General features: G+C 37.6%; 1 protein-coding gene across 3 annotated transcripts in view; it reads right to left on the reverse strand.

The window, feature by feature from the left end:
- Positions 1–62: 62 nt before the first annotated feature.
- AFF4 (AF4/FMR2 family member 4) overlaps positions 63–14,268 on the reverse strand; it is an 89,986-nt gene continuing 75,780 nt past the window's right edge. For all 3 annotated transcript variants that reach the window (XM_010359966.2, XM_010359968.2, XM_010359967.2), the window contains 8 exons: positions 13,793–13,887; positions 12,807–12,870; positions 12,554–12,690; positions 12,230–12,301; positions 11,021–11,114; positions 9,793–9,836; positions 8,007–8,227; positions 63–5,858 (listed from right to left, as the gene is read on the reverse strand). In XM_010359966.2, the coding sequence (XP_010358268.1) occupies positions 5,731–5,858; positions 8,007–8,227; positions 9,793–9,836; positions 11,021–11,114; positions 12,230–12,301; positions 12,554–12,690; positions 12,807–12,870; positions 13,793–13,887 (855 nt within the window). In that variant the 3' untranslated portion in view covers positions 63–5,730. The remainder of the gene's footprint in view (positions 5,859–8,006; positions 8,228–9,792; positions 9,837–11,020; positions 11,115–12,229; positions 12,302–12,553; positions 12,691–12,806; positions 12,871–13,792; positions 13,888–14,268) is intronic.

A 14,268-nucleotide genomic window follows, 5' to 3' on the forward strand; every position in this document is an offset into this window, starting at 1 on the left:
ACACAAAACAAGAATTGCATGGAAAGGGCTCAGTTGAAGAAATATGAAGAGCACAGTGTTCATTAACTTTAATACAGAAAATCTATTTGATATTTATTAAACTTAGTTTCTCCAGCTATGGTTTGGCATTGTACAAAGCATCTTAATGACACAGTAAAGTTAAAAAGATCTTTACAAATTGAAATGTGATACCCTTGTCTCCAAATATTTTAATTGCCATAAATTTGTTTAAAAATACACATTAAACGCATGTTTGACACTCTAAACTTTCTATACTCTCAATACCACAAAATACATATAATATACTATACAGATGTGGAAAAATCTAGTTAGTATATAATACTTTGCTCACCATTAACAGCTTTATCATGTGAAATGCACATACTGACTTAGAAATCCTAGCTTTTGAGCCCCAAGTACCTCTGAAATTTTAATGTATTGCAACAAATAAAAATCACAGTATATAATTGAAATTCTGGTTGAAAATGTCAGATGCCTAAATATTTTGGATAAAAGAAATGTAAAACAAAGATTTGGTTCATGTACAAAACAAAGGCATCCTATCAGTCACTAACAGTACCTTTCTGCAAAATCAACAGGCTTTTAATTTATCAGTGACATTACCTCCCCTCCAAAACCCTCCCCAAATATCAAACAATTATTTACCAAATAATTTTAATTTCAAATAAAAGGATTTTCAATAAATATATAAGCATTTCCATCCTCCATATACAAAATTTCTTAAAACCATTCAAAACGGAGGCTAGATAGAAATTTTCATAACTGTGCTTACCAACACCACAACTGGCCCTCAAAGGTGGTGCCTTTTCAGGCAATGTCAGCTGGCCAGTTCTGTTGGTGAGCCCCCCCACCCCCCACCCCACCCATCCCAGTACTGTTGAATGCTCATGTTAATGATTTGCCAGGTGTGTGCATAAAGTTGTAAAATGGGGACACTTCTGGAACAGCAACAACAAACTCAACAATATGGAAAATCATGGCATTGATTTGAAAGGCAGCATTTCCAAATTGATATTTTCCAGAGAGGAACATACCAGGTAGAAAAATTCCAATGGTTAAAAGCTGAAAAGAAATCCCACATGGAAGCAGTTAAGAGGTCAAAACTGAGTATTACTAGAATTTCTGGGTGGGAGCTTTTTTATTTTTAAGAATGGCAAGTTATGGTTAGCTGAGTATCAGCGGCAAGGAGAGGTCAATGCTGACATTCCTGAAAGTCAACTTCTTTACATGATGACTACTTAGGCTGCTATTTTAGGATACTTAAAGATCTCTAAGACTTGGATTAGACTTAACTTGAATACCTTATTCTGTGACCAAATTACATGAAAAGATACACAGTTATTCTTTCCATTCCCTTTTCTGGAGACAGCAAGTTCTAATTAACCATAGGGTTCATGTGAATAGGAGCTTTGTAAGACCAGCATCCACTTTACAAACTATTAATAATTTACTTTTTGTCACTTGCTAACTTGGTTTTGGGGTCTAGAGGTCTAAAGTGAATTTCTCCATTAGTGAGTATCTGAAAGACGTGCTCACAAACATGAAAAATTTGGCCTCTTGTTACTACATATTCCAAGGCATTCAATAATTATCTCTTCTATTAATTTTACTGAATAGCAACCTTAGATGTACAGTATTATTACTGGAAAAAAGCCTGCCTCTTCAATACATTAATGCAAAAAGCTGAAATGAAATTTATGTTCCATGTATTAGGGGATATACAGATATGATAGTTGTCTATATGGGTTTGAAATGCTCTGGCTCCCCAAGTTACTTAGGTTTTTTAAAAAACATCATCACAAGCTGCCTAACAGTCACCCCCAGTAGATGTTCCTGGGACCCAGACACAAACTCCTATAAATCAAAATATATAATGAGGCCATACTGTTCAATTAGCAACTGGAAAATTAAAATCTTTCCCACCCTGTAAGAGCCCTACGACACTACAGAAGGGCTCAAATACATTTTAAAAGTTAATTTACTACAAATCATAGTAATTAAGCTTTAACAATCTAAAGGAATACACATTGCACCCTTGAACATTAATATTCAAGGTGTCAACAAGAAAGTGTCTTAGATCAATTTAATAAATAATGTGGAAATAGTTGCACTAAGCTAAAATACTAAACACACACATTTTTGACAAACTAATTTCATGTTTTCATACATACATACATATATATAAAGTGTGTATGTGTACATAATTTTAAGATCCAAAGTTGCATACCCTTACACCTAGAAGAGTGCACAGTATACCCCTCCTCTATATAACTAAGCATCACTGACTGGAACAATCACTGGCTGCTCTGACACTCCACAGAGTACTGGCCTCCAGAGCCAGAACTTTCATTCATAACAGGTGCCTTTTGTAGGCTCTTGCTTCAGAATGCAAGCTCATTCATGAAAAAAATGTACCAACGTTTCTGTCGTTAAATACAAAATGATGCTGTCTGATCTGTCTGATTAAACCTTTAATGAAAAGAAACAAACAACAATTTTTAAAAAACTAGTGAATCTAATAAAGCCACAAGTGTGTCATTCAAAGTGCAGCCCAAGTGCCTATGAATCCGCCACTGTGAGAGCTCCCAGAAACACAGGTGACTGTGGGCTCACGCACACACTGCTCTCCATTGCTTTTACACTAGAGAATTAGATCAATGATGGTCAACCTTCTCCACTCTTCGGCAGCTATAGCTGTAGGTTTATCTGAAGTACTCACTGTGTATAAAGTCACTTCTTGGCTACTTGCCCAGACAAAGGTAGCACTGAGGCAAAGAATGGGCTGGATGCTCTCTAGCCAGACTGGAGCCTGGGCTGAACTGTGGAAACTCCCCTGAAGGGGAATACTCCCCACAGCCCAGCCCAGTCCAGCCCAGGCAAGACTACTGTGACGACTGCATCCACTGCAGTTGGTTCGTTGGTTGCTTGTAAAGAGTCTAATGGTGTATAGGCTGCTGCCTCCTGGCATACAAGTGTAGTCATAAAGAGCAGTCAACAGAGTAATTGTTAAAATAGTTGTTGTTTCTATAATTAACCATATATTCAGTACAAGTCTCAGACTAAGTTTTTAGCCACTTGTCAAATTCAGTTTTAAATGGTTAGAAAACACTGAGGACACCTATTGAGGAGGGAGGGAGGAGGGTCACCTGTAAAGGAGTCCAAAGTATGTGCTGGAGCAGATGATGACAAAGACAGAACATCTAAGAAGACAGACGTGAAGGAAAGGGAGTAGTATTTCCATACACTATGACATTGAAAATTCAATCATTTACGATAGGATTTTGATCCACTGCCCATTACTACCTTGTGGGAAAAACCCTCCACATTGAAAAGGTTGAAAAATTCATTCTCCAAAAATTGACACAGTTTTAAAGAGAAAATATTAGAGCAGCACCATAAACCATGCAGGAAAGTCTGCTTTAACAAAACATCAGTGTGACCCCAGAAATGCTCCTGCTGCCTTTCAGGACATACAAGAGACTAGAACACACTAGAACGTAGAGGTATCCCATTGGCTGTTGTTGCTGAAAGTCTGAAAGCCCAGAGGATATTCTTTCCATTTCTAAGACATCACTGCAAATTAAGGAATCTGAGTCAGAGAAATCAGAGAATGACAAGACATACATGTACTTGATTAACAACTATTATTTCTTACTAAATAACTATCATGATCATTGAGAAGTTGTCCTCTTATGGAAAACTGTTCCTAGAACACACTAAGATTAAGTTAGAAAGATATCAGAGGCAATTTCTCCAAGGGAAACTGGTTAAATTCAACATAATTTGTACATCTCAATTTTCAATGATATCTAAAAACAATCTGAAGTACAAAACAGTTAAGAAGCTCTATAAACATGAGGCCACAAGGACAATGAAAGTTCACTAACTTCAGAAATAAGTGTAAAAAAGACTCAAACACAAAGGATTCACTGCACTACTGGACTTGAAACTTTTCTATGCCTTTGTTCCCCTTTCCTATTTCAAGCCTTAGCAATCATCTACAAATAGTAGTATAATCTTTTTTTCTGACTGGATGGATTCATTTCTGGAATGGGGAGAGGGACAAACTATTTTTCAAAGCAGCATTACCCAATTAGTTAGACTAAGTCATGTACCAAAGCAATAGCTTTTCTGAAAGAACTAATCTTTATAGGACCCTAAAGAAAGATTTAAAACGAAAGAGAATTTAACATTATTATTGTAGAAGACCAATCATGTATGGACGATCTGGTCCTAGTGTAAAACTTCAATTGTAAACAATCCATAGAGTCTTCATTTAAAGGTAAGATTTAAGGCACACCAAACATGATAGGGGCATGAAAAATAAAGTATAGAGGGTACATTTCTTACCTTAGACTTCTATATGCACCTTGCAGCAAAAGGTACTTTGATATACAACTCTTACAGAGCCAGCTTCTTAAGCTCTACCCTTGGCTCCCCTCCCTGTCCCGAGAGCTCACACTGAATCAAGTTAGGTACACTTTTCTAGTGTGAAATTTTCTGATTCCATCAGAAACACACATCATTGAAGAGGGCCTTCATAATACAAAAGCAGTAAACACAAGATAGGTTTAAAAAGGAGAAATTCATTATCTCTACATCAGGCATTAGAACTGTAAGTTGTATAGCAAAAGCACACACCGAAGCTCCAGCCTGTTTCTGTATCAGTCACTGCATGCTCATATCAGAGCATCACAATCCAGTATGAGGGGGAAAATCTGAAAAATAACTCTAACCATCAAAGATAATCAATTAAAGACACATAGGCAGCAATCCTCAGGAGTTGGATCATCCTTTTTTCCACAGTAACTTATTCTGTTTCGATTAAGTGTCAAATAATTAGCAACAAAAAATAACATATGGTTTTAATAAAATCCGTAACGTTCAGGATTGTCCTTTTATGAAACCCTTCAACACAAAATGCTTCTTCTAGAAAGTTTGCCCTCCCTCTTTTGTAATGCATTAAATGCAAGTTATAGTCACCGTGTGATTGCTGTAGTGTTAACACACATTCACAGTTTTTGAAATAATGCATACCAAATCAGACACATTTCATAGTACATACATGTAGAATGCCATTTTCTCATATTTAAGTGATTTTTTCATGTGTAGAAGAATATCCTTAATAGTAACTGTAAATTCCACAATAATAAAATTGGAGTTAAGATTTCAAATATCAGGTCAGGTAGTAGGTGTAGAAAGAATATGTCCTTATTTTAGATGAACCAATTCTTACTCTTAGAACAGCTACCACAAAAAGATATTAGGTAATAAAGCTCCCGAAGTATATAAATAAAAATGTCTACATTAAATTTATGCTAAATATTCAACAGAGTAAATTTATAGGCAGAAATAACTAAGTCTTAAACTAGCCCCAATCTGGGAACTTAAAAAAATTAAAATAAATAAAATTTCAATTCATTAGCTATGAATTGCAACTGGAATTTCAATCTTATCATAGCTCATGGAAACCATCTTATCAATGTGCTGCAGAATTAAAAGCATTTAAATAACTGTTCACATTGGAAATATTAAAGGGGCCAACTGACATGATGGCTTTGGGTTATCAAAAACAACAACACATGAACCAACGAGGAGAAAACTATTCCTCATTCTTAGTGTCGACTAGGTGGTATGTTATGGCAGTTTTCCTTCATGATGTGACACAGTGTTGTGGAGAAAATCAGAGGCAACGAGAATGTGTTCAGTTCAAGATACCAACTTGGCATCCTGGCGAAGCCAGTGCAGTCCCTGCCGGGTATAACGAACTAGATCTGTCATGATGCTTGCATTAAAGATGAGAGGGCCCATTACTTTATCCAGTTCAGCAAAGAATTCTAGAAAACCAAAAATATTCATTAAATGATATATACTCTTTTGAATCACTGCTTTAAAATTATGAGATTATAAAATAGCATTCATAAACTCAAAAAATACCTCCTTCTACACTAAAATGCTTACTGTCCATGTTTTAGAGCAAATCATTCCACAGTCTCTCAAGTTATGTTTGTTCCCTAAGTCATGCAACATTTTAAACAGAATGTATCATCAGAAATTAAGTGTTAGGTATAAGCAGGATTCCATGAATGGAAATGATAAATTGCTATTATGTAGTAAATATTATTAAAATGAAGACTTAGTGCCATAATGTGCTACTGATCACTCAAAACATTTTGTGCTTTTGTATAAGAAGCAAGTGATACAAAAAGGAGGATGTTTTTTGCGGGTTTCCTGTAACAGCCTCTGTGAGGTTAGATACTTAAGATTGTATCAAACTTTCAGCTACAATCATATGCCATGAACCAACTGATAACTAAATCTCATGTTTTTATTTATTTTCATTTATTTTTAGACACAGTCTCCCTGTCGCCCAGGCTGGAGTGCTGTGGCGTGATCTCGGCTCACTGCAACCCCAGTCTCCTGGGTTCAAGCGACTCTCCTGCCTCTGCCAAATACAAAATACAAAAAAGGTTTTTTTTTGTGTTTTTTTTTTTTTAAGTAGAGACGGGGGTCTCACCATGTTGGCCAGGCTGGTCTCGAACTCCTGACCTTTGGTGATCCACTCGCTATGGCTTCCCAAAGTGCTGGGATTACAAGGTGTGAGCCACCATGCCCAGCCACAAATTGTATTTTTATAAATACAGCTTTATGTTGAATGTTGGGATTCCTAGCCTGAGCAACGTAGTAAGACCTTATCTCTACAAAAAGTAGAAAAATTAGCTGGGTGTGGTGGCACGCATCTGTAGTCCCAGCTACTCAGGAGGCTGAGGCAGGAGGATCACCTGAGCCCACCCAAGAGGTAGAGGCTGCAGTGAGCTGTGACTGTGCCACAGCCTGGGTGACAGAGTAAACCCTGTCTCAAAAAAAAAAAAAAAAAAAAAGTTGGGATTCCACTTTTACCTTTCTCTCACCATAACCTCTCTTTAGGGATAGGAATCTTTCATTTTCATCTGATTACCTGTTCATACTGTATTTAAATATACTCTGTGACAAAATGACACTTGATTGGCTAATGTAGTGTTTCTCTGCAAAGGAAGAGAAGCTGCATGCAAATATTTGCTAATAACATCTACTAAATAAAATGGTGGTTATACAGTACTTTCCAATAAGGTCTTCAAAGACTTTATAATTCTCAATGTCTTTGGTTTGGGAAATAATAAACTTTTAAGGGGCAAAGCCTCAAACAACCTAATTTTAAAGAATGTTAAGAATTCTGGCCGGACGCAGTGGCTCACACCTGTAATCCCAGCACTTTGGAAGGCCAAGGTGGACAGATCACAAAGTCAGCAGTTTGAGACCAGCCTGGTCCACACGGTGAAACCCCATCTCTACTAAAAATACAAAAGTTAGCTGGGCGTGGTGGCGGGCACCTGTAATCCCAGCTACTCAAGAGGCTGAGGCAGGAGAATTGCTTGAAACCAGAAGGTGGAGGCTGCACTGAGTCGAGATTGTGCCACTGCTCTCCAGCCTGGGCAACAATAGTGAAACTCCATCTCATTAAAAAAAAAAAAAAGAAAATTTCTATGCATTTCCTAGTCTCCTTTATTTCATAGGTTTCTTCCAATACACTTAAAAATCCAGTATGAATATGCTTTCTTATACATTAACCTTCTCAGATGTACAGAGGTTTGGATGTAATCCTATGCCTATTGCCAAATTTACTGTTAATCATCCTAGGGTAGAACATATATTTTATTACTTTTATGGTATGAGCTACATTTAATGTGCCAGACTAGAGGCACATTCATCTTAGACCAAGAACTATTTTCAGTTTAGTTTTGTCACCAGAATCACGAGAGGTATCTTTTGACCAAATTCAGTTTCATTTAGTGTAACTGCTAAGCAATGAAGACTATTAACAAAGATTATCATTAACTCTAAAGTAAATAATAAAACTAAATATAGACTAAATACTTACTTAACTAAATTACAAAAGTTCCTTCTAACAATTCCATCCCTTGAAGTTTATCCAGAAACCTACCTACCTTTTTGCTCTTTGGAAAGCTGTTCAGCTTGGTCCCAAATTTCGGTGGCATAGAGGAAGTTGGACGTGACCTGAACATAGCTGGCTGCCATCTGGTGGATCTTCTGTGGAATGGTCACTGAAGAGCCACTTGCAGAAGCACTACTGGCCCCAGATGAATAATTTCCTGAATTGCCTGGTGACAGCTTTGGAGAAACGGGGGAAGGCATCCCCACAGCTTTGCTACACAACAGAAATAGGAAGCTTGTTCATATGGACATGGTGAGCATTATAAAATCAAGTACTACTAGCTCTTTCTTCATGAAAGCATTTAAAATGTAAAGATTCTCTTAAACTAGATGGGTTTGCAGACAACTACAATTTCTTCTAAATAAGTACTATAATCTTGTAATTCATAACCTTATTATCTTAGAATCTATACCCTTTGATTTAATGAAAACAAGAGATGGACAATAACTGAAGAAGTCATGCACCTTGTTAGTGACAGTTCAAAGACTTAAAAGCCAGATCCCCTCACTCTCTACTTAACACTTTCCATCTATTCAGGCATATAATTATGTATTTTTCACACTGTTTTGTAGACAGTTTGGTGGAATTCACATTTAACCTAAAAAACTGTGGTAGAAGATGGGAACATCTTTTATTGAACTCCATAATTTCTGACACTTTCCTAGTTTAACCAAATTACTCAGAGCTGACAGAGGTACAGCTCTCTCAAGCAACTGTAATCACCCCAACCTTCCTGCCAATTAAATATGTCTTAGAAAACACGTATGTTGAAATCTGGCAGGTTCATTTCAGGAGTTCTAAAATTTGTGAAATGTTCAAGACTGTGATCACACACTAAAAGAAAGGAAAAATCAAAAGTTGGAGGAAAAATAAATTTGTGTGTGTGTGTATGTGTATGTGTGTGTGTGTGTGTGTGTGTGTATATAAATATATATATTTTTTTTGGGGGGGGGGGGAGACACTCTTGCTCTGTCACCCAAGCTGGAGTGCAGTGGCGCAATCTCGACTTACTGCAACCTCCACCTCCCTGGTTCCAATGATTCGCCTGCCTCAGCCTCCGGAGTAACTAGGATTACAGGTGTGCACAACACCACACCCGGCTAATTTTTGTATTCTTTAGTACAGATGGGGTTTCACTATGTTGGCCAGGCTGGTCTTTAACTCCTGACCTTGTGATCTGCCCGCCTCAGCCTCTCAAAGTGCTGGGATTACAGGCGTGAGCCACCATGCCCGGCTTGTTTATATTTTTATCTGCACTTTTAACATTATAAACTTATGTAAAAAAATACATTCAGGACAAAGAACATCAATTCTTATAAACATAATAACTGAACAGATAAAATTAAAAAGGTTCCATGGTGTTTTTCATCCTTTGGGAGATCGGCGGGATGAGAGTGACATGGAGATGGAGGAGAAATCACAATCATGTCACTGTTACTAAATTCTGGCAGTGCCAAGATTTGACTAAAGATAAGCCTGCTGTGATAAGTCCAAGTAACTATGGAAATCAAACTGTGAAAAGGGTTGAGTGCTAGTAAAAACTCAGATTTCTTAATAGGTGAAATGTCTCATATCTATAATCTTTATGATTACGTTCACTTATATTTTCAATTCATAAAAAATAGAGAAAAAATTATAACTTCTAAAAATATTTTATCAGAGACTGTTTTACTTATTTTATTTAAAAAGCAGTCATCTTTCCATTTTTGGAAATTGAACCATACTCATTTCACTTTTATTGTCACAAATAATATTTTACATAATAAAATTTTACCTACCTTCCCAAGCCAGGCGATGGTGCTTGAGAATTATTATAAGAATTCTGTGGAAAAAATAAAATGTACTTAACAACAACAAAAACCACCACTACTTTATAAAGTTCTAAATATATTTAAAAGCACTGAGTCAGAGCTGATCGCAAGCAGCTTTAAATATTTAAGACACCAAAATACGTGTGTGTGTGTGTAAAAGTACAACAGTAAGAAATTATTAGGTGAGAGCTGGGGTGTTCTGGAAGACTTCACAGAAAAGGCAAGGAAAGAATGAGTAACACATGGATAAAGGAAAGGGGGATAAGTCCCAGCTACTCCCAGCTACCTGAGAGTAGGTGCAGTGAGCCATGATCTTTTTTTTTTTTAAAAACTCTCTCTTAAAAAAAAGGGTGGGTGGGTGGGTGGAGAGTGGGGAGAGATGAATCATACTATGCACAAAGGCTGCAGAAAAGACAATGTATGTGCCCCACGCAGTTTGCCTAAAGCAGAGGTGTAGACAAGGAACAAGAGAGAGACCCCTTGGGGCCAGGGTAAGGAGTTTAAACTTGACCTAGCAGGCAACTACTGAAGGGTTCCAAGTCATAATCAGAGGCAGATTTTAGCAGGATTTATGTGGTGCTGGCCTGAAGAAACACAGGAAAACCTTTTAGGCAACTAAGATAGGAGTCAGAAAAGGATGGCATGAAAACAAAAGATTTTTTTTTTTTTTTTTTTTTTTTGAGACAGAGTCTCTCTGTCACCAGGCTGGAGTGCAATGGCCTGATCTCGGCTCACTGCTGCCTCCGCCTCCGGGGTTCAAGTAGTTCTCCTGCCTCAGCCTCCCAAGTAGCTGGGACTACAGGCGTGTGGCACCACGCCCGGCTAATTTTTGTATATTTAGTAGAGATGGGGTTTCACCATGTTGGCCAGGATGGTCTCGATCTCTTGACCTCGTGATCTACCTGCATCGGCCTCCCAAAGTGCTGGGATTACAGGTGTTAGCCACCTCACCTGGCCGAAAACAAATTATCATTTAAAAAGTAAATACAGCCACTGCACATGGCTACCAGAGTTCTACCATCAGATACACATACATTAAAAAACTTGAAGAAACCTCCAACTTATTTGAAAGGTCCCAAACAGTAGCTCCTCCCCTGGTGTGTTTTGCATAAACATGAGGGCAGTTCTGGGGTGGGGATGGGAGACTACATATTTTGTCTCCTAGGAAACGGACCTTGTGCTTTTGTATGCTTACCTTCAGGTGCTCTGTCAGTGTCTTTGAGTACTTCAAAGCATTTTCTTTCTTCAGTTTGAAAAGCCTCAGGTACAGCAAAGACTCGCATCGCAGGCTAGCCAATGGAAAAGGGCAGCTTATTTACCAGGACAGCAAACTGTGGCCATATCTGCACAGCCTTTGCATTGTGCAGGAGACTGGTTCATGTGACCATGGCAGAGGCCACAACATTAATCCTTAGGCAAAACCAACAGATGTGCTCTTATTGTGGTACACATCCTACGGAGGGGAAGATGGCTAAGAAGCCTAGGACTAGCCTCTCATTATTTGCTGACATTCCAAAATCCAAACCTTATCAATAGGACACCAACGTGTCATGAAGTTTTAAAAATTATGAAGGGGTAGAATTTCCAAACCAAAGTGTAAACAATCTAAAATTAAAAAAACAAAAACTAGGAAACTCAACTACAAATATTACAAACCAAAACATAGCTTACAAAGACCCTGCAGGATCATCCCTGCCTATCTCTCCAGTCACACCCACTTCTCGCTGCTCTTCTTTTAGTTCCTTGAAAGTTTCCCATTCCTTTCCACCATCCAGCCCTTCCTTGTACATGTTGTTCCCTCTAAATAGAGTAGGTCTTCCTACCCTCTACTGTTACAGTTACATATACTTTTCTTTCAAAACACTTAATTCATATGGACTTGTATGATGATTTGTTTGATTTCTGTCTTCTCACACTAGACTATACTCCATGATGAACAGGGCTGTGTTAGTTTTCTTCTTAGCTGCATTCCCAGTGTTAAATACAGTGCCAGTTAAAGACCTATAACAATTGAACTGATAATATCTCACTGGGATGAAGCAAACAAGTCACATCCTTTATTCTGAGCAAACTAGATGCTTGCTCCCTAAGGAAAAGCATGGGTGAATGGAGAGAGAGGGTACCAAAAGAAGAGTGTGGAAAGGTGATTATTCAAGACCACGGAGGTTTCTACTATCAGTCCCACAAAGCCAAGGCTTTCATCAAGAAGGAAATGGATCAGCGACTGACAACTCAAACCTTTCAGTAGGAATTTTGAGTTACTTCCTGCTTGACCCGTCAAGAACAGATTTAAGACAGGATTATGGAAGGCTGATTCAAGGAAAACATTCAGAAGAGCACACACAGCACTATTTATTATAGAACTTCCTGTCATCTAGCAGAGGCTAGAACACAGAAAACTCACCAAAGTACTGTGAGTCGTTTATCTGCAGCTGTAGCATCTGGTGCCAAGTAATTCTTTAGCTTCATAGTGTATCTGTTGAGTTACAATAACAAACAAATGACAAACAGAACACTTCACCTTGATCTTATGATTTCACTTGTCCTCAAAACATTAGAATTTCAAACCTAAATAAAAGCAAAAATACTCATTGAAGTATCTACTTCTCCTTTATCAAGGACATTAAAGGATTATACACCCTCTTCAGTTTACTGTATATCAGCCCCTTCCTAGATGGACCAGAGAAATAATGTTATTGCCAATGATCTGCCAAGTTTTTCCACTTACTTGATGAGATCCACTGTCTCTGAATACATAGGGAATGGGGATTTGGATTCCTGAGCATTTTTCTCTAATGCATTCCCACATTCAATGAAAGATACCACAGCATCAAGATAGTATACAGCTTTCTCAAACCTATCAGACTGAAGAAAGGAGAGAATGCAAGTAATGAGTAGTGATCTACTATGGCTACAAACATCAAAAGATTACTTAAGTTAATTTGATTAAATATGTAAGTGTAAGGAGAATATTTACATACCAATGCATCTGCATTGTGCTTTAGCTTTTTTGCTTCTTGTAAATAATGGTCTGCTGAATAATTTCTGCAAGGTAAATTTTCATCATAAATAGAATAGTAAATATTTTCATAATACGAGTTCATTTCAGTATCTAGTATCCCTCAGTTTTTATGTCCTCAAACAAAGAAAATGAGCTATTACTAAGTATTTGTTTCAATATTTTCTGACAAATGTTTGTATCAGGTTAAAAGCATAAGTTGTTTTGACCAACTCATGGCAAATCTAATTAGGAAAATAGAAATCAAGCTCCCTAGTATCAAATACTAAGTTACTCAAGTTGACTGAAAGATTAAGCATAAATAAAATGAGAGTAGGAGAAATAACCCTTTTATTAAAATAGAGGAAAAAACAATATTGCTCTTCCTCATCTAAGAAACCCTCCATTTTAACAGTGATATCAGCAGTAGTAAGATTCTTCTACTGGAAGGCAGATCATTCACATCCCCCATGGGAGTCATGGAGTTAAGCTAAAGGAACAGTACTTGGACTAGAGGGTACTGTTCAAATTGAAACCTGAATATTCTGCAGATCATACATAAGTATACATCCTTCTGATCAGATAGATTTATTTATTTATTTTTTTGAGACGGAGTCTCACTCTGTCGCCCAGGCGGGAGTGCAGTGGCGCGATCTCGGCTCACTGCAACCTCTGCCTCCCAGGTTCAAGCAGTTCTCCTGCCTCAGCCTCCTGAATAGCTGCGATTAGAGGTGCACAACACCACACGCAGCTAATTTTTGTATTTTTAGTACAGACATGGTTTCTCCATGTTGGTCAGGCTGGTCTCAAACTCCTGACCTCGTGATCCGCCTGCCTGGGCCTCCCAAAGTGCTGGGATTACAAGCGTAAGCCGCCGCACCCGGCCGATGATAGAAATTAAAATGAGTTTCTTATATGCTGACTGGAATCATTTCTTAAATACACATACAAAAAATCATATTATCTCACCTGTCATCAAAGACAAGCTTTGTTCTCCGAGGCTTAGAAGAATCAAGAGTTGGTGCAGATGGAGGACAATTAGAGGAGCTACTTGGAGCCTTTTCCTGACCAAAAAAATATATAACTACAATGAAAACTGTAAGGAGATTAAAAATGAAACTAATAGCATCTCTTCAGCCACTGGTAAAAAGGAAACGAAATTTCACTGCCTTTCGTAATGAATTTCCTTGTTACAAAACTTTTATAAACTTCATAATGTAAATTAAATAAAAAAAAACAATGGGTCCATTTTATATAACTGAAATATTCATTCTAATATTTATGTAAGGGTCTACTATATGCCAAGCACTGGCCTAGGCAGTTATTAAAACATAAGGAAGACAAAAGCCTAGTATGAAAATGGCAGCACTACTTATGGCAAATTTATTGGTAGTTACTGGTCAATGAAAACAGCAATAATATTAACAGCATCTAATGTTTATTAT

This window comes from Rhinopithecus roxellana, chromosome 3 (genome assembly GCF_007565055.1).
Source record: "Rhinopithecus roxellana isolate Shanxi Qingling chromosome 3, ASM756505v1, whole genome shotgun sequence".
Classification (NCBI taxonomy): domain Eukaryota; kingdom Metazoa; phylum Chordata; class Mammalia; order Primates; family Cercopithecidae; genus Rhinopithecus; species Rhinopithecus roxellana.